Source organism: Centroberyx gerrardi, chromosome 13 (genome assembly GCF_048128805.1).
Source record: "Centroberyx gerrardi isolate f3 chromosome 13, fCenGer3.hap1.cur.20231027, whole genome shotgun sequence".
Taxonomy (NCBI): domain Eukaryota; kingdom Metazoa; phylum Chordata; class Actinopteri; order Beryciformes; family Berycidae; genus Centroberyx; species Centroberyx gerrardi.
This window is the reverse complement of record NC_136009.1, coordinates 10,556,361-10,576,272: the sequence shown is the minus strand read 5'-3', so window position 1 is coordinate 10,576,272 and position 19,912 is coordinate 10,556,361. Positions and strand designations below refer to the sequence as shown.

The following is a 19,912-nucleotide window of genomic DNA, read 5'->3' as shown; positions in this document are numbered from 1 at the left end:
AATAATCCAAAAAGTGACAAATGACGATTTTGCAGGAACAGGATATAAAAAAAAGTAAAAGAGTGGATTCTCCAAAGAAAAGTTATGAAGCGCTATCTCAAGGGTTTATGAAAACTGCTACCATTAAGAGCCCTTATGAGCAATAGGATGAGCTCTTGTACTCTAAAAAAAATTACTCAGCAAGGCCATGAAGTGCATTTCATAGTAGATTTTTTGTCTATGTGTGCAGTATCACAAAGAGGACAAGTCAAAGACATCGATCATCTTAAAGTACATTCATAAGCACTGCTATTATGATAGTATGTAAGACTCTTATGTAACAAGCTGTCTCTCTCTCGTTCTTTCATCGTTTTCAGGCTAGAACTTTGCAGCCGTTGCATGATTTAGACTTGAGAAAAGAATCAATGAGTTATATGTAATCCCACAGAAGACCATTAACACTCTCAGCGACAAAGTGCATCTAAACAAAGAGAAGGACAAAAATATACAGGCAAATCGTGCGTATTGTTGCAGTGCTACTTTCCTCGACTATTTAGTTACCTTTCCTGCACACAGTTGTTCATGTCCTGTTGTGTGACAGGATTTCAGTATTCTAGGTCAACCCTCCAATGCTCCGCTGTGACTCAAGAATGAAAGGGCATGTACAGGGATGGAGCAAAAATAGCAGCTGGGGCACAGAAGCCAAAGCTTTGACAAAGCCTTGGACATCTGTGTGCCCTGACCTGAATAACCAAGAGAGCTGTGGAGCGGTCGACCAGGTAGACCCTCGACACGTAGGAAAACAACAATATTTCTTCCACAACTACCTCCACTTCTATTTCTTGTTTATGTTTCCAATAAAACAGCAATATCGCAGTCAACGCACCACCTTGCTCGGTCACTCATGTGCTGAAAACAAAGGGGGACAATCAGTATACTGTTATACATCCAAGAGGAAAGCTAATCAAAACCTAGCCTAATTTATTTCATTAAAATCTCAAGTCCCGTTGAGATTATGCTTAATGTGCTGAAACAATTGGTAATGCTCGACAACCCCCTCACACCCACATTAAGGCACGGGGGGCATTCGCCGTTTCATTTCCAAACATCTTTTCTGCCATGCCTGGCCAATTACTCACACTAGAGAGATTTTGGTACAATCCTCGTCTTCGCTCCGGGGTTAAATGGAATTAGCGGAGCCAAGACCCCATCATCTATTCCATTTTAACCCTCCGCTTCCACATTCACCACCTGCCAAGACGCGGCGCCTTTTCATTTGCAGACACTTTCAAAGAACAATGGGCGTGCGAGCGCAAGTGTTAGCCCCCATGATCTGCTTCACACTGTACTCATCGACTGCAATTCTTTCTTCAACAATAAAGATGCTGAATAAGTAATTACTTAGTAAAACACTAAAACACATTGTAGTTGGAGGGGGGGGGGGGCTGCAATATGTTATCAGCTGAAACAGAAGAACGGTGCACAAGTCTTTGCGAGATAACAGAGCTGTGGAGCAAAGTTAGTAATAGTCATAACATTTTTCACAAAGACTATGCTGAACAAACACAGTCAGTCACATGGCCGCTCCTGCTTCATGCCAAAGCCTTCATGTCATATCATAAGGTGCAGTTGCAAATCCCCCCCCTCCCCCCCTCCTTCAAACCTCAGTTCTTAACGCGGGAGGAAAAGCACAATGTCATTCTTGACTTGTGATTACTTTGGCACATTGCATGTTCCCGGAACCAGGAGCATTTGTTTTCAGGCACATTCACACGGCTGCCACGTCAAGCCCTTTCATGTCACCCTCCTGGACAGGAAATTGTGCCTTGGCGATGCTGAATTTCTCCACGCTCTCAGTACTGCTGGCAAGGCTGGAATTCAGGGGATGGTTACTGCACAAATGATCAAAATCAGCTAGATACGTCCTGGAGCTCAGCGGGCGGCCGAGGAGAGAGAACAGGGGGGGGAGCGGGAGGGGAGGGGAAGAGAATGACTACAACGAGAGAAGAGGGGGAATTAGAATAAAAAGAGAGAAAGCAAAAAAGCTGATAGAGCCGGCTCTGGGGGAGAACAAGAGAGACAGCGCTGGCGGGGAGGGAGGGGGCAAGGGAAGTAACGAATGTCAGACTAGGAGGCAAGGCGAGGATAGAGAGAGCGAGGGGAAAGCAAAGGAGTGTGGAAGAGAGAGCAGAGGGGCTGGAAGTTTTCAATTACTGCACACAGACAACAAAGACCCAGATTCCAAGAGACTATAACAGTCTGCAGTCCTGGGGGAAAAGCTCATTTAGCCTCCTTCATTTCTTCTATCCTTTCCCCACACAAATTACGGGCGAGTTGGAATATTTAATGTGTTCCTTTTGTTGCACAAGCAATCGCAGGCTTCCCTATCATTAGACATCACAACTGCCAAGATCAGCTACCAGGGGAGGCAGATCCTCCTGACAGAAGATTACAAGAAAAATTGCATCCTACATTTAGAGTTCAAAGTGAGTTGATTGAGACTGTCCAGACGTCTGTCGGCGGCGATGGTGACTATAGCTATTACGGCTTTGAAGATATGACCCCTCGTTATTGAATTGACTGTCTCAATTGGAGTTTGAATAAGAAAAAAAATAAAAGTCCCCTGACATTCTCAGGGGCGCTTGCCAAATAACATTAAAGCAAAGAGAATCAATGGAAGCAGACTATTGATTCAACCCCATCATGGGGAACAGACACTCTCTTTGCAGCCCATTTAACACAGGGGGGCCTTTGTCAATCGGCTCTTCAGTTTGAATGACAAGCATAATGACATGATGAGTAGAAAGAGCTAAACAAAAGGCCTCTCCTGGCAATAATACAATAAAATATAATAGAGCCAACATCAAACAACTTCTGCTCGGGAATTTAACTTTCTCATTCTTGTATTCCCTGGAGATTATACACAAGAGTTTAATTAGAGATTCTTCTGCTGTACCTGTCAACCCCCCCTCCCCAAACACACACACACACACACACACACACACACACACACACCCCCATGCACCCTCACCCCCACCATAATTTGCAGGCTCATGGGAGCTTAACTTTCTTCTAATGCCACTCAGTTTTCACATGCCTGAAAGATACGTAGACGATGTGTCAAGTAGCTGTGATGTTGCTGCAAGGAAGGCAGAGGGAAAATCTAAATCAGCATCTGTTCATACACCTGTCTCGCCCATCACTGTCTGAAAATGTCATGTTGTGGTTCACATTATTAATGAGGATTCACATTAAAAAGGTTTTCGGCACTCGCTGTCCGTAATTTGCATATCTTACAGGTCAAACTTTTTTTTTTTTTGCATAATTTGTGACTTTTGGCCTCCTTTTACAAACAGTGACTGTGCAGCCGAAATTATTATGCTTGGTAGTACAATTTGAGTGGAGAGCATGATGCACTAATGAACTTGAATCACATCACCCAAGAAACCTGTTTTCTGTGAAAATGGCCTGTTATTATTGTAACTGGTGAATCTAGAAATGTGCATATATATATATATATATAGATATAGGAGAGGTTGATGTGAGCCATTTTGTCATACTGCAGGCTTTGAAATCCACTGAAGCTCTGGCACGCACCGATAAAAGGGAAAGATAATTAGCCTATTATTAGGCTTCTTTTAACACTTTTAATGCGCTACATTCACAGAAAGTGGAGCACATGCTGATGGCAAATAATGAGGGTGGATATTAATTGTGATGGTTGGGATGGTGAACGATGGAGGGAGCAGAGATGGAGCCTTCATTATCAGCATCATCACCATCATTATCATCATCACCGTCACCACAGTAATTATGCTTTCCTCAGAACTTGAACGCACTGATGTACCTATTCCATGATGCACGCGCTCGCTCTCTCGCTCTCTCTCTCTCGCTGGGGGGGGGGGGGGGGGGGGGGGGGGGGGGGGGAAGGAAAGCTCCGTCTTGAACCAGCCGCTCATTCATCCACCAGCTGAGAGAGGAGAGGAGGAATTTCAGCCACAGCAGCTTCCACGCAACATTTATCAAGAACTAATAGACACTTTTAAGACCATGTTCTGCAAACGGGAGTTGAATGAGAGAGGAGCGGTCAACCTTTGGAAATATCTAAAGCGTGAGTTTCTGACCGACACGGACGGCTCTTCTTCCCGTGCCTTTACTGTAACTTCTCACCGTGTATTTTGGAGAGTATAGCCCGCTTTACGATTTGCTGCCTCGCGGATGCTGGATTGTCCCCAGAAATAAAGTTGAGTGAGAGTAAAAAAAAATTAAAAAAAATCAAAGGACTCTTTCACGAATTTGTGATTTTTGCCACTATCCCGGAGCACTGGACGGGCGAGGTTCCATTTACAGCACTTACAGGACCAGAGGAGTTAAATCAGTTTTGAAACGCATCGTTTGGTCCCTATTGCAAAATCAGGTAAGTGGCTTTCCCTTCAGTAACATATTTTATATACTAAAACATTTGATTATGTATTATCCAAGTGAAAAAAATATTTGACTCAGGTATTCAAAACACGCATAGGCTACTGGCTTGAATTCATCAATCAAACATCTAGGAATAGCCTACTAAATGAAGTAAATCCCCCCGTTCTTTTGGTTAAAAGTAGGCTAGCTTCCCTCAAACCTGACCGACACGATTCTTTAAGTCCTGAAATGTGTAAAAATGTCTTACTGGTCTGTCACCCTCCTAGTTTGGAGAGAATGAGGTGTCTCTGGGTGAAGCATGAGCCGTCAGGGAATCAGTCTTAGGCGGCTGTCTCTGCTATGGGAGGGGGCGGCTCTCAGCCTCTGGCTCTGCTGCTGCTGCTGGACCGGGCCCCGAGCTGGAGCTGGAGCTCGAGCCGGAGCTGGACCCAGCGAGGGCGTGCCCGGCTCCCTGGGCTGGCTGCTGTCCGATAAAGGGCCTTTCCACCAGTCTCTGGAGTTCACAGAGGCTGCGGAGAGATACCAGCAGGGCTTCAGCACCAGATACAAGATCTACAGGTGAGCCGGGGTGGGGAAGCTGGGCTGTGTGTGTGTGTGTGTGTGTGTGTGTGAGAGGGAGAGAGAGAGAGAGAGAGAGAGAGAGAGAGAGAGAGAGAGAGGGTGCGTGCGCGTGCGTGCGTGCGTGTAGATGCACTCTACCCCAAAATTTCGTGGGAATGACGCAATTATCTCCAAAAGTCTGCAAACTGTAAGGCTCGCTCAGTAACAGGCTTGTTTGCCATAGTTTAATAAACAAGCTTGTTTCAATGGCAAAATGTTAGGCCGATAGTTGCCTATTGTGGCTGAATGTATTGTACGGTATTTAGTATCAAATGGACGATGCAGCTGGTCACATGACATGGTCACATGGTTGATTACCTTCATCACACCTGCACTCAATTAGTCACCTGATGAAGCTGGGGAAGCAGCGATGAACGCATCCTTCGACTTCTCTTGTGTTTTTACTTGCATGAATTATGAATAAAAACAGATCAGTCATCTGAATCTGTTTGAGTGCGCAGCAAACATTTATTCCTTGTTGGGTGTGTTTTTTCCCTGCAGTTGACCAGCATCTCACAGATTTGGATCTGTGCAAAGGGCATCATAGTCTTACTTTATGAGGCTTTTTTCAGTGTTTGGCTTTTGTCTTGTGAGTGCAGACAATTCTGTTCGTGCTGATGTTTCAAAATAACCCCTACAAGAGGGCAATATACATTTACCACATTCTTATAATCCTGTGGTAGTGTGCGGCCAGTGTCACATCTTTTCAGGGGTTCATATTTCCTAGCAGTTATAAAACACTGCCATCCACCCAGACCTGCCTTGTTGCTGTACTGGATCTATTGGAGGATCACATTTCAGTTCCTGATTTCGTCAGGGGTTCAGACACTGTACCCACAGTCTTTATAATGCACTTATTGACATTGGCTCACTATTCTCTTGCAACATTTCTGCATAGCCTAATATAGGTGAATGAATGCCTGACAGCATTTGAGACCTTGAAATGGAAAAAATGATTCACTTGCTTAGGTAGTGTTATGAAATCCTTGCTGAGGCTTTTTTTCCCCCTACAATTTTCTGTTAGTCATGATATTTAGGATTTAGGTTAAATGAACTGTCAAAGCTCCATCCCCAGGACTGTGTGCCTTCTGTGCAGCGGACACTGAAAATGTTTTACCAAAGGGGAATAATGCTTTACTGTATGTGTCTAAGTGCATAAATGGAGGGATGTCACTATCACATCTCAGCAATCTTGTGGCATCTCTTTTTCAGCTAGCAGGCTATAGTGTTTTATCTCAGTTAGTGAAACCAGCATCAATGGACCTGGTGCATAAAGATGTTGATCCCCTGGTTTGAGGTCACTACTTTTTTCAAAGCTCTTGTGAAAAGCATCTAAACAGGAGGTGGAGTAAACACTGGCAGCACGTGGCACTTTGGGATGAAGGACCGTAGGCCACCATCTTTATTTGCATGGTGACGTCTCACCACTTGCAGGCCTTTCTGCCTATAGGAAGTCGAACCTGCAACCTTCAACATTTCTAACCTTAAGTCTATTTGGAGTGTTTCATTCCAAAATGAGACACCCACCCTTCGGAAAAAAATCTCGGACAAAATCATCGCTGACAGGAAAGTAAAACAAGTTGGAATACTGTTAAAATTAGTAGCTGTTTCCAGTGCAACTGCCTAATTTGGCCTATTATTTGATCGCTGTCTTGTCGCTGTAATCTCAGGAGGAAATATGTTGTTTATGTTTTTTCCTAGAAATATGTCACAGCTATATTTTTACACAGTCCCTGCAGTGCTGTGTACAGTAGGCCTACATATTTTGATTATGTGTTCTAAAATAGCTTAAGGGGGCTACATTATCACATTCTGACATGTAAATGAAAAAGCAGCAACGCCACCATGCTGAACATCAGGATGCCGACAGTCATGCAGCAGCATGTCGCTTTGCTCCCCGCGTCTCTCCCTTTGTTAGTTTCTTTCCCCCTCAAGGAGGTAATTTCATCACTGTTGATTGTTTACAGTAGATATGCCTACAGGTTAGACACGTATGCATGCCAGAGTATTTCTGTACAGCAACCAGCCTCTGTTTGCCATATGTGCATGCTAGTGACTTAGCTGGAGGCTGAACCCCGGGCCGGATCTGTAATGCCCATCTGTCCACCAGGGAGAGACACTCTGCCTGTCCCTCGTTATGATGATTGGCCGTAATGACACACTCAACACTGTCCTGATTCGCCAATTATTTCTCTGCCGATCGTTTTCTCATGGCAGTGATTTGATTGCCTCCCATGAGGAGAGAGAGGCACACAGCGCAGCAGGCAGCGCTGTGGGAGAGTTAGACATTGACTGATGGTATGGAAGGAGGGAGAGACAGGGAGAGAGAGAGGAGAGGCGAGGGAGAGAGAGAATTGTGTCTTTCTAGCAGTGGCTCCCAGTTGGTTCCTGAATGTGTACAGTTGGTCGTGACGTGTGTCAAAAGGGCACGAGTGTCGACAGCTGATGAACAAACTGATGGCGACTGATGACGTGGGAAATAAAGTTAGACCTTTGGAAGCCTTCGGAAGATTGTTTTGGTTTTCTTCCTTTCCATGGAGTTACAGCATCGCTTTACACTGAGTTGTGTTTTACACATAGTTATGCTTGTTGCGGACAACAATTAGCAGCCCTGTAAAATGTACTTTATGTAATTGATAACCTCCCTGTGAAAAGTGCAACTTTCACAGTGGAGAACAGCCACAAAATGATTTACTTTCAACCTTCTCGTTACGCTTGGATGTTGAAGTTTTGTTCTACATCTGTACTGTATGATTCGATGTCCTCAAGGGATACAACTTCACAGCCTCTTAATGTGTTAACAATGAGTGTGTGTGTGTGTGTGTGTGTGTGTGTTCTATATAGTGTATGTGTGCCTGAATCTATTTGTCTGAAATACTGCATGCTTGTAACTACCCACATTCAACTAATCCACTGCTGTCAACGCAGCTTGTTAAACAGCAGCCCAGGGCATTATTCACCACTAAAGGTCTCAACCAAGTGAACAAATGTGTGTGTGTGTGTGTGCGTGCGGTGTTTCCAGGGAGTTTGGTCGATGGAAGGTCAACAGTTTGGCGGTAGAGAAGCGGGACAGCTTTGGCGGCAGCGGCGGCCTGGCTCTGCCCCTCGACCCCGACTTCATGCACACCATCCGGCAGCTGGGGAGGCGGCCGAGCCTCCAGACGATAACAGAGAGCATAATCAAGAAATATGGAACCCACTTCCTCCTCTCTGCCACTCTGGGAGGTACAGTAGAGTACAGTGAGCTTCAAAGCGAGCCTTATTCAAACAGCCATCTCTAATGTGAGGTTTTTTTTCAGCATATGGGGCACCAATTTTACCGTCTGTTGCTTTCTAAACAACAAAGCCTATAAAAATGAAATGAGTGTTTTTTTTTTCTTTTTTTGGCAGCAAAGAAAAGATCAGATCACTCTGGCTTAGACATACGGAAAAGAAATTGGAGGTGGCAATGGAAACAAGGACAATGTTTTTATTCAGCCTACATCAAAACAGCATGGTCCCCTAATGGGAGCTTCCCCACTGTTACCATGCTATCGTCTTAATATAAGCCTTTGGCTTATGTTCTGTTGCTTCAATTAGTCATTATGAGAAAGTATATTTGATGAGCAGATAGTAAAAGTGTTAGTTTGTTAATTGTATGTAACATTTTTAAAGATAAAATCCATCCACAAACACTGTTAAAAAACAGCTATTTTGGATTTCTGGGCCCATTTTGCTGTTTGGTGGTGTATTTTTCTTATTGCCGCAGATAATTGGCTCAAACATCAACAGTAAACATAAGGTTTCTTCAGTTCTCTCAGAATTGAAGAGCAAGGGGCTTTCTAGACTCACCATTTTGCAACAATCACACAGGGAGAAATCCATCATAGAAGAGGCAGAGAGACCAATTTCTCCACTGACAGTAGCCTCAATAGACCAGAATGCAATGCAGCCACAGGACATGTTGCGGTTTGAGTGAGGGGCGCAACTCTCACTTTTTCTCAACTGAAAAACTCTCGCTCTCTCGCTCTTACGGGGCGCTCACACTGCGAGCAACTTGGCTGACGGGCCGCTCTATTCTGAGTGATTGTAGGCGATGCCAGAGGCTCAATTGCATCTGTTCAGCGGTCTTGTGCAGCTGTGAAGTTTTGAACACGCATATCATGTATTTTTACTGCTTTGGTATTACCTTTCATAACGTTACATCATGTGAACAGATTAACATAGCAGCCTGGCAAGTGCTAATTAGCTAGCATTAATCGAAAATAAACTGAAATAAAATTACTTGAAAGCTTGAAAAATTACTTGATGGTGGTGTTCCTTGCAATCTAAACGCACGGTTGCTACGCTAACGCTATTGCTATTGCTCTCTCCATCTAGACTATAACCCAGTCTGAATGCAACAAGTTCACGCCTGTTCTTTTGGTGTTGTCAAAAGGCATTCTGGGAAATGTAGGAAATCACTAACTGAGGTAGAAGTAGGCGAGGCAGGTTGAGGAAAAGTGGGTACAATAAAAAAATAATTTACAAGACTGCATCACAAAATAACTCCTGGAATGCAGTGAACAGCACACATTGATGATATGTATCAGTGTACCAAGGGTGGATTTTTCCTTTAATATTGTATGTAAGAGTCTTAAAACCTCTCAGTGTGGTAGTTTGGTTGCTCCTGACTGCTCTTCATATTGGCCATGTAATAGTTGTAACCTGTTACAAAGAAGAGTGTTTCCAGGACTACTCATTTATTAATGTCTCCCAGAGAAGCAGTGCTGTTCTAATATCAGTTTTGCTATTCATGTAATTATTAACTAATAAATGCTTATAAAAATAATCAAGGGAACCTCATCAATGATTTTAAAATAGCTCTCTATTCCTGAGGATTTTGACAGATGCAGAGCCCTGGTCTATGCATTTGCTCAAGAAAAACCATCAGTCCCCCTACAGCACTTAATCACTACTGCGCTTTTCCAACCGATGTGAAAAGATGCTAATGAACAGTGATTAGTGCCGCTCTGTCAGGGCTAATGAAGCTCTTCTTCCCTCCGCCTGACTGTCACCAGGGGAGGAGTCTTTGACGATATTTGTGGACAAACGGAAGCTCAGCCAGGAGTCTTCTTCCTCGGGGGCCGAGGCCAGCAGCAGCAGCTACAGTAACTTAAATAGCACTGGCCCGGTGACCCTGGAGGCCCTCCACCAGCTGGCTGCCTCCTACTTCACTGACAGAGAGACTACCCTGCGCAGGCTCCACCACCTCCAGATCGCATCCACCGCCATACGGGTATGTGCAGGTCAGGGGAGCTGTAAATGCACCGCAGCCTGTTGGGAGATGAAACACCGAGTACTTGCTGCCTCTAGGCAACTGTGTCGTTCCCCCAGCTTCTGGTTTGTTAGCCTCCAGCTCTTACAGTGTGCTGGGGCACTGGCAGCGATGTCGAGTTGGACCGGCTCGGTTTTGGGCCTGGGCCAACTGGGCCAAGTGAAGGTATTGAACCTGTGCAGATGGGTTATTATCATATTCAGTCTAGGCAAGCAAAATATTTTCAGCTGTACAGGTAGAGAAGAGAGGTTTGGATCAGTGGTGTTAGTTTACAGCCATGCAGATTTTTTGCCTTTTTTTTTGGCTTAGATTTTCTCTTTGTGTGACTCATACCATGTTTACTACAGTGCAGGACCAGCACATACAGCAAACACATCATATACAGCTATTTTTGATTTGTGACCTCCTGGTAGCTCGACCAGTTTGCTCAGATAGCATGTACAAGCAAATGTTTGCGTTTCAACACCAGCTCAGGCAATGCTTTTATTTAACTTATTTCATCAGGTATGATTAAGAACAAATGCATATTTACAAAATTGCCCAGACAAGAGAAAATTCACCTCTGGTGGGGCAGCAAGGCTGTCACATCTGTCTCTCATCTCTTCACTGTGCTGTGTATTATCATGAAAAAGCTAATATGTGAACAGAGAAGTGGGAATGAACATTTCATTTGATTTGCATCAGGCTCTACAATGAATTCTTATAACATCAGTAGCGAGAGGGTAAAACAAATGCTATAAAAGCAGAGTTTCTATGTCTGTGAGTGAATAGTTCCTCTGAAAATGGGATCGACCCTCCTTGTTTTATCAGCAGCAAACTTTAACGGCGCTTTGTAATGAGGAGAGTGAAGAAGCAGAACAGAGCAGCAGTTGCATGTCCTGTACTATAAAACAGCACTCATCCATTTTATCATCTGAAGTGGCTATTAGAGTGTACACATTAATCAGCCTGAGGGGCAAACGTAGATGCTATAGTGAGTAGCCATTGATGAAGACAAGTGCCCCCCTGAAACGAGAATGTGTTCCTACGGTTATGCATCAGCATGATGGATCGGAGATATCATTCCATTAATTTCCAGGCAAGCTGACTTCCATTCATTTACCACTTTGCAGTGTGTGTGGAGTCCAGACAGATTGAAGATCAGAGCAAGAGAAAGAGGGAGAGAGATGAATGCCGTAGTTTATGAGAGATGTAAAGCAGCACCTGTTATATATGGTCATTCATTAAAACACATATGGCAACGGGGTTTCAATGAGAAATGGTAGGGAGGCTTTTGAGCATAAACTTATGCTAATAGAAGTTATGAGTATTTGCCAAATGTTTTAGACTTTCTAACTTTAACATCAAGGTTAATAAATCAGTTGCTAAATCAATGAATCAGTTCTAAGTTTTTGAGTTGCAGGGAAGTTGATTTCTTCTTTCAGATCAAACCAAATTATTCTGTCTGAGGAGTGAAGGTTTTCTAATTGCAGACCTTTTCAGTGTTGCTTGAGAGTGACTCATCAATTTCAAAAAAACAGTTAAGGCATAAAGCACCTTTGATGAGTGTGCATTTATCTGCTTTTGATTTTCTTTTTCCAAATACACAGAGCAAGATCAGTCAATATGTGCAAGAAATGTGAACCTGGCATGAAACTTTTATCACACTGATTGATTTATGATAGATGATCTATGATAGATTGTCCCTTGGTTGTTTTTTGTATTTGATGTGGGAAAAGAAAACATCTGAAAACAAAACCCATCTGGTATGATTATGTCACAACTATGTCCACCTGCTTACATGTATTGATACATATTGATAACTTAATCTTCCACAAAGAAATGACAAAACAGAATTAATCACCAGACAAAATCTTAACATGTTCTTTACTGTATATCCTTGCTGGCAGGTGACCGAAACCAGAACCGGGCCCCTCGGATGCAGCAACTATGACAATCTGGACACAGTCAGCTCCGTCCTGGTTCACAGTCCAGAAAACAAGGTTCAGCTACAAGGTAAAATCTACCTCAAATACACACCTGACAGAAGTGCAGCCGACATCTAGCTGCGTCTCCCGTCTCTCTTAGGCATATTCTGCTCTTGTGATACCGAGCACTTCCTTATCGACCTCCTTTATTGACTCAGTGCTGCTGAAGACGTTTAAAAAAGCGAGGGATTGTTACAAAAAAAAAACTGATTCCTGGTAAACCTAGTGTTGTATTACAACCATGAATGAGGTGGAAAAATCACATTACCCACATCAGCATAGTTTGCATGATTTGTTTTAGATGTGGATTTCAACAAAACAACAAAAGCTTGTAAGTGATCATCGATACCAGGGGACAGCCAGAATTGGTCTGAGATATGTGTGTATGAGGGCTATCATTATTATTATTGTTGTGACTCCTGTGTTATTAGCATTATCATTGTGACTCAGCCTATATGTCCTGTATATCATCCCCCACAGGACTGCAGGTCATCCTGCCGGCCTACCTGCAGAGCTACTTCATTCAGGCCGCCCTCAACTACATCGGCTGTAAATCTGAAGGCCGCTTCGTGTGCCAGAACAGCGACTGCTGGTGTCAGTGCAGCCCGCGTTTCCCTCAGTGCAACTGTCCTCACACTGACCTGGACGCTCTGCAAAACAACCTGCTGCGCATCAGAGAGGCCTGGACCCTCACCAACCAGGAGTTTGAGGAATCCGGTGAGTCAGCGTTTTTAATTCACTGTGATCCTCAGTGGACAAGACAGGACTTTGCTGAACATGTCAGCTGTGAATAGTGTACTCAAATGTTTTTCTCATAACACTGGAACTCAAGATACAGGTTGTTTTTTTAACTCAAGAAATATACACCAAAAACACATTTATTGCTTCTGTTCCAGATACATTCAGTACCTACGCTTGGGTATCAAACCCTGCCAGACTCTGAATCAAGAGGTCTGTCAATCAATTCAAAATACTTCATTCATCCCTCAATCAATCCCGCAGTTCAAAGCAGTGAGTTCATAAATAAGAGACCACAATATACAATCATTCACACACATATAGATAAGAAGAAGACAAGATATAATATAGACAGATAAAAAAAAAACATAATAAATACTATCCAATTCTGTCCAGTCCAGAGGGAAGTGCGAGTGCATTTATCAGTCTATATGCTGTGTGAGAAGACCATTCCTTTTACATTTACTATTCACAAGTCTTATGGCTTCTGGAATAAAACCAACCTTCCGTCTTCTGTTTGTTTCAGTCAATATGATAATGAAAAAAAAGCTTACAATCCACCTTTTTGTTTTTTGGCCGTGGAGTTTTTGTTTACATGGGGATTACATTTTGTTATATTGCTTTTGTTTGCATTGGGATTGGACGTGTTGGCTATTTAAAGGCGCCACATGTAGCAATTTAACATCAAGTGCGCTGCTCCGGTGGAGGGCTGGAGGACCGGAGTGAGTGAAACTACGTTGACTTTAAAAACTCGACCTCTTAACACCTAAGTGCTGTGGCAGCACAGTGTTGTAACTAAGAGAATTGCTGAACAAAATATTGAATTAATGTGTTGACTTCACTACAGTTCAAATCAGTTACAAATCACAGAGCTAGATCCTGGTATGTGGATGTACAGCGCATCAACGTGAAGCTGACTCATTCCTGCTCCCACTCCCATTCCCATTCCTGACTTCTGCTGTACTGCCTCTTAGGCCTCTGTGCATACAGCAATTCTCCTTTAAGCACTGCGTTCTGCAAAAAATGCCATGTACAAACGATTCATGCTCCTAATAACTCTTTACTGCATTCATTTTGAGACAGTAGTATAATTACTGTAAACAAACAAGGCCATTGATGAGAAGACTGGCAGCCTCTACTGGCCTTTATACTGCAGTTCACACTGTGTGCCACTGAAATCTGCTGGATTGCTTTACAGCACAAAACAAGAAGAAGCTGCTGTTCTTCCAGCATAAAAAACTGGAGCCGGGTGTTCACCCAAGCGTTCTTAGTCTGTTTATTCTGTGTATTTTGCTTCTGTTCATTTTATCATCAACATTTAGTCTTTGTTTGCCTCTCTGCGGGCCCTTCCCAAGGTTTCTTCCATTTTCTTTCCTAATGAGGTTTTTGTGGGAGTTTTTCATTGTTCTCAGTGAAGGTCTAAGGTTGGGGGTGTTGTTTTCATTTATTGTGAAGCCCTTCCGAGACTGTGATAAAGGCCCATACAAACAAATTTGACTTGACTTGAGAGTTTCTCACAATTGCAGATGGTGGAATGAGTGAAAGTCTGATGGAAAAATCACTACCATGTTCACTACTCTTCAGAAAAGACAAAGAGAAAGCGGCCAAAGAAGCAAAAATCCTCTTTGTGAATGGAAGCAACAGGGTTTACTGTATTAGAAATATCTTACTTATGAGAATCACTAACAGCACTAACAATACCACTGGTGTGAGATGGAGGCTAACAATCATCTCCACCATGGTTTTATTTGTTTGCAGTAATCATACCAAGGTATCACAATTAATTTGACAATGATATGTTGATGGTTAAAAATGCTACTTGTAGCAGACTCCAGTGGTCTTGACACTGAGTGGTTCTGGTTCTTGTTCTTCTCGTTTTTCTCGTTTCTGAGTAAAAAAAGAGACAGTGAAAGAGAACGCAGGCAGTCTGAGGCAACGCTGTCATGTGCACCAATATGCAAGTCATTTTTAACAATGAGCGGAGAGACGCAAGGTGTGTCATGCTTGAGAAACTTTTCTTGTGCAACAAATCAAAAGATCTCAAGGAACTTTTCTCTTCTAAAACATGACTTTTTTTTGTTATATTTTGATAAAAATGATTATAGCTACTACTGCAACCTGCCTTGCTTTCACATCATTTAAAGCAGGAACAGCATTTTGTGCTCTCAGTGTCACTCATTTCTAATTAGAGAATAGCTCCTTTGAAGGTGCATGCTGCCAACAGGTGGTGATTAACATATGGGATCTCTTGACAGAAACAGAAATATGGAAGAAGTTTGTTCTCTGACATGCTGATGAGATCAGCAGCGCAAAAAAAAATCCAATCACAATAACAAAACATGCTTTCTTGGCATGTTGCGACTGTTTATTCCCCTCTTGAGCTGTTTGCTTTTCTGGGACAAACAATGAGGAGTAGACAGATTTTTGGATATCGTTACCCTGCGGCTCCTAGCCAAAGGCAGAGTTTACTTATTCATGTTCTTCTTCCTACCAGAGGAGTTCCAAAGCTTTGTTGGGAAACTGCCAACCCATTACGCTGTAAACACATCTGTCGTCGAGCACTTGTGGAGGACGGATGCCAACCTGCTCCAGCGCTACCGGCAGCTGGAGACCAGCAGCAACCAGCTATTCACCAAGGCTCGCCGCACCGCTAACAAGCTCTTCAGCCTCAGCAAGAGGTGCCGAAAGCAGCCCAAAATAGTCCTGCAGAGGGAGAGGTAAGCAGCAAGGCAAGAACAGGAAGGAGGGATATTTATACTGGAGCCTGTTAACCCAAGGTGCTCCCCAAAACTTATAATTATGAAAATGATTTATGCACCAGGCAGTGGGAGAAAGCAGTGGAGCGAGAAGGCACTTATTAGGAGGCACTTGAGGAGAAGTAGTGGCGGAGTGAGGTGAGAAGTGCTGACGGGAGCAAGGCGGTTTCTCTGTTCCGCCGGGGAAAAGACAAATGGGATGAGGAGAGTCTGGCCCAACAGACACGTTTCACCGTGATCGCCCCGCAGGTGTAAACTGCATTGCAATCAATGCTGCATCTAACAATCCAGTTTCTTCAACGGTGCCACATCCAGGGATTTCGACTGCTGTGGGCCAGTAATACACGACTGTTTGGATATATCTATCTTTATCGTTTTCTTTATTGTTATGGCTGCTGTTTCAGCAGCATTCCCACCTGGACTCTTAATTATTTCACCAGCCTATCAGAGGCCACTATGATCATAACTTAAGTCAGATTTATGCCTCTCTCATGAACGCTCTATTTTGATAGCTATTTCTAGCAAGGAAATTAACCAAATGACACAATCCATCAGCTCAGCAGTCACATGCAGGCTCTGCCTCCTCAGTCCACAATCCAATTACACTTCTTTATCACACCACTCCTGCTCGTAAAAAGGGAATTTGATAGAGGTTTACAACTACTAGATAAGTATTTTTTTCTCTTCATGTTCCCATGAAACAATATCTGTCGCTCATATATTGTGTTTTTTTGCTTATTTACCCTGTAATTGTATTCCCAATGCATTGTTAGTGTGCCATATTTATAAAGAAGAGGAGGAGAAGATAGAGATGTAAGAGAGTAATCAAGCGAGAGAGGGAGAGAGAGAGAGTTAATGCATTTACTTGTGCGACTGTGTCTGGTTCTGTGTATGTGTGTGTGTGTGTGTGTGTGTGTGTGTATTTGGCTCATCACCACCCATCTGCGCCACTCAAGAGGAATTCACTAGATTAAAATGTTCATTTTGATCTGATTTGGCTTGTGCAACAACAGCTGAGCCTATGAGCTTGGCATAAAATAAAAATTAGTTTTTGCTGCACTCATAATAACAGGTATTTTTTGGAAAATGCATTAGGAATCTTATTGGACAAAAAAATTGTTTCATTCATTGCATAATCAGAAAACATAACCCCGAAAGAAAAGTGACAAACAATAAATTGGATTTGTCGTATCCACCAGTATGGCAGTGTGGTATCTGAAAACCTGAAGTGACTAACTGTTGTTTCTGTCCCAGGCCTCTGCACTACTGGATAAGCTACATCCTTTCCATCCTGTACTGCAGTGAGAACAACCAGATCGGTGTGTACAGTGACGTGAGCCGCAGCTGCTCCTGCCCCTACCACCACCCCCCCTGCCAGGGCCTGATCCCCTGCTCCGTGGGCGAGGGTCCGCGCTGCGCCTCCTGTTCCGCAGAGAACCGGACACGCTGCTCCGGCTGTAACCCCGGCTTCACCCTGACCCAGGGGACCTGCCGGCCCGCCGTGCCCGACCCCACCGACCCCTACCTGGGCCTGGAGAGCGACCGAGACCTGCAGGACCTGGAGCTGCGCTACCTGCTCCAGCGGCGAGACCCGCGCATTACTCTGCACGCTGTGTTCGTCAGCAACGACGTGCGTCTGAACGCCTGGTTCGACCCGTCCTGGAGGAAAAGGATGCTGCTCACGCTCAAGAGCAACCGAGTCAAGTCCAACCGCGTTCACATGCTGCTCGGGTTGGCCCTCCAGGTTTGCCTCACCAAAAACAGCACTCTGGAGCCGGCCTTGTCTCTGTTTGTGAATCCCTTCGGGGGCAGCCACTCAGAGAGCTGGACCATGCCCATAGGCCAGCACGGCTACCCCGACTGGGAGAGGACCAAGCTGGATATCCCCTTGGACTGCTACAACTGGACGTTGACTCTAGGAAACAGGTGGAAGAGCTTTTTTGAGACCGTTCATTTCTACCTAAGGAGCCGCATCAGGGACTCCGGGGGAGCGGCGGGGGGAGGCAGAAACGGCACGGCGTACTACGAGCCTCTGGAGGCGATGGAGCCTTCCAACAACATCGGCTACATGAAGGTCAACAGCATGCAGCTGTTCGGATACAGCGTGCACTTCGACCCGGAGGCGATCCAGGACCTGATTCTGCAGATAGACTACCCGTACACTCAGGGATCGCAGGACTCGGCCCTGCTGCAGCTGGTGGAGCTGCGGCACAGGGTCAACCGCCTCTCGCCTCCAGGGGCTCAACACGTGGATCTGTTCGCCTGTCTGCTCCGCCACAGACTCAAACTGTCCAGTGCAGACGTGACCAGGATACTCACTGCCCTGCAGGCTTTCAGTGCCAGACAACCAAACTACGTGGAATACGAGGCAAACAAACTTTGTAGTTAATGGGCAGCGCGGCTCCTATTTGATGTTTTGTACTGTTACCTTGCTACTGACCGGGCTGCCTCACATAGCCTGTGTCGTTTGTCAGCTGGATCCATTTGTGTCAAGTGTGTGTTGTTCAAGGCCTTGTTGTACATTATGTGCAATTAAATTTGATGTTTTTATCACTCCAGATATTACGTTTTATGATTTAATTGTGTTATTGCAACGTTTTTACATTATTACAATATTACAATTTAATCATTGTTACACAAAACACTGTTTTCAAACGATCGTCATACCCTCATTACTCTGTCTTACACTTATACCATCTATCTTACTGTGGAGAGTTGTAGTGGTGTGTGCTGTGTTGTTTTCTCCCATCTGCAGCCACAGAACACAAGGTCTCCATTCTCCATTGAGGGAAAAGCCTTGGCACAGATTACTAAGTATATAGTGCGAGAAGGGAGGGTTGGGAGCAGCCTTCCTCTGTTCCTCCCCTGTCCCTGTCCGCCATTCACAGTTACTGTGATAGATGAGCTGGGGAGGCAGAGAGACATGCCCAGCATCACACAACACTAGGCTAGGTATCAGTGACAAGGATAGTACTCTCCCCCAACACCGGAGAGAGTTGGAGCTTCACAAGAGTGACTCTGACCAAAGGGGAAATCAGCTTTAATCCTCCAGGGGATGTCGTCAGCCGAGCCGCAGGCTAGCAGTATGACGGGGCTTTGATTAGACTAGCATCTAAAGAGCTTGTCGCAAAGATGTAGCTTCATCAAGATTCAACAGACACGTTTCTCCTGAGATTAAAGCGAGACACAATTTACTCTCTTGCTATGGCTCAAAATGAATGTGAAGAGGTTGTTGATGCAGTGTTGATTGTGAGAGAAGGTGGTGAGTACAGTTGTACTCCAGTCATTTAGATGGCTCACTGTACTGTATGATGCATCCGGCCTCGGTGTTACTCTAAGGAATCTGTGTAACCAGTTTAGAGGCAGCTGCTGGTAGTAACAAAGCTTGTAACTGGTGCTTAAGGCATTGATCGCCAAATTTTAGCATCTTCCTTAGGTTGCCTGTGAGCTTAAGCATTGATTTTACGATGTTGCTGATGATACTGGCCAATTTAGAGAGACAGCTGTGTCTGCTCCCCAGGCTACATCACAAGTCTTTTAGTCTGCTGTGAGCCAGATCGCAACCTAAAGCCTGGTCAGACTCTTACAGCCATTCCAAAGTGTCTAGCAAAGTCAAATGATCTTAAAAAGCCCAAACATGCTTTTACAGATTGGCCTTTATGTCATTTCAGATATTTTTTTTATAACCCTCCTTTGACTCTTTTTCTTATCCTGTTTTATGATGCTGTTGTAATTGGTGCTTCATGTTAACTTTATAGTAGTTTATGTTACAGTAGTAGTTGCAGCAGTAGCAGCAGTAGTGTTCAACATGCCAAGATCTACCAAACTGCTCTGTATTTTAATTGACTGTAGGGGAAAGCTTATGCGAGAGGAAGATAGTGAATCTGGACCAGGTCCCAGTAAAGGGTTAATCCCGGTGGTTAAACGATGAGCATCTGGTGTGTTTTTAAAACTTTTTTAACAAGCAAATATTCTGCATCTGGGTCTGATTAAAATATGGCAATGTTATTGGAAGCAGTCCATCATACCTCGGGGGTGATTCTAATGTGGGGAAAAGGCAGAAAGAAAGAGTTTGTTAGTATGAGCAATTCTGGCTTAAAAGTCAGCTTTCAGTTTGAGCACATAGCCCTCCGTCTCAAGATCAGTTTGAA

At 44.1% G+C, this 19,912-nt stretch overlaps 1 protein-coding gene across 1 annotated transcript; it reads left to right on the top strand.

Moving 5' to 3' along the window:
- The first annotated feature begins 4,702 nt into the window (after positions 1-4,702).
- On the top strand, positions 4,703-18,150 carry LOC139926121 (BMP/retinoic acid-inducible neural-specific protein 3-like). Its single transcript, XM_071917713.2, has 7 exons — positions 4,703-4,962; positions 8,027-8,229; positions 10,044-10,261; positions 12,190-12,295; positions 12,748-12,984; positions 15,500-15,722; positions 17,016-18,150. The coding sequence occupies exons 1-7, from the start codon at positions 4,703-4,705 to the stop codon at positions 18,148-18,150; spliced, it is 2,382 nt and encodes a 793-aa protein (XP_071773814.2).
- The last annotated feature ends 1,762 nt before the right edge of the window (positions 18,151-19,912 follow it).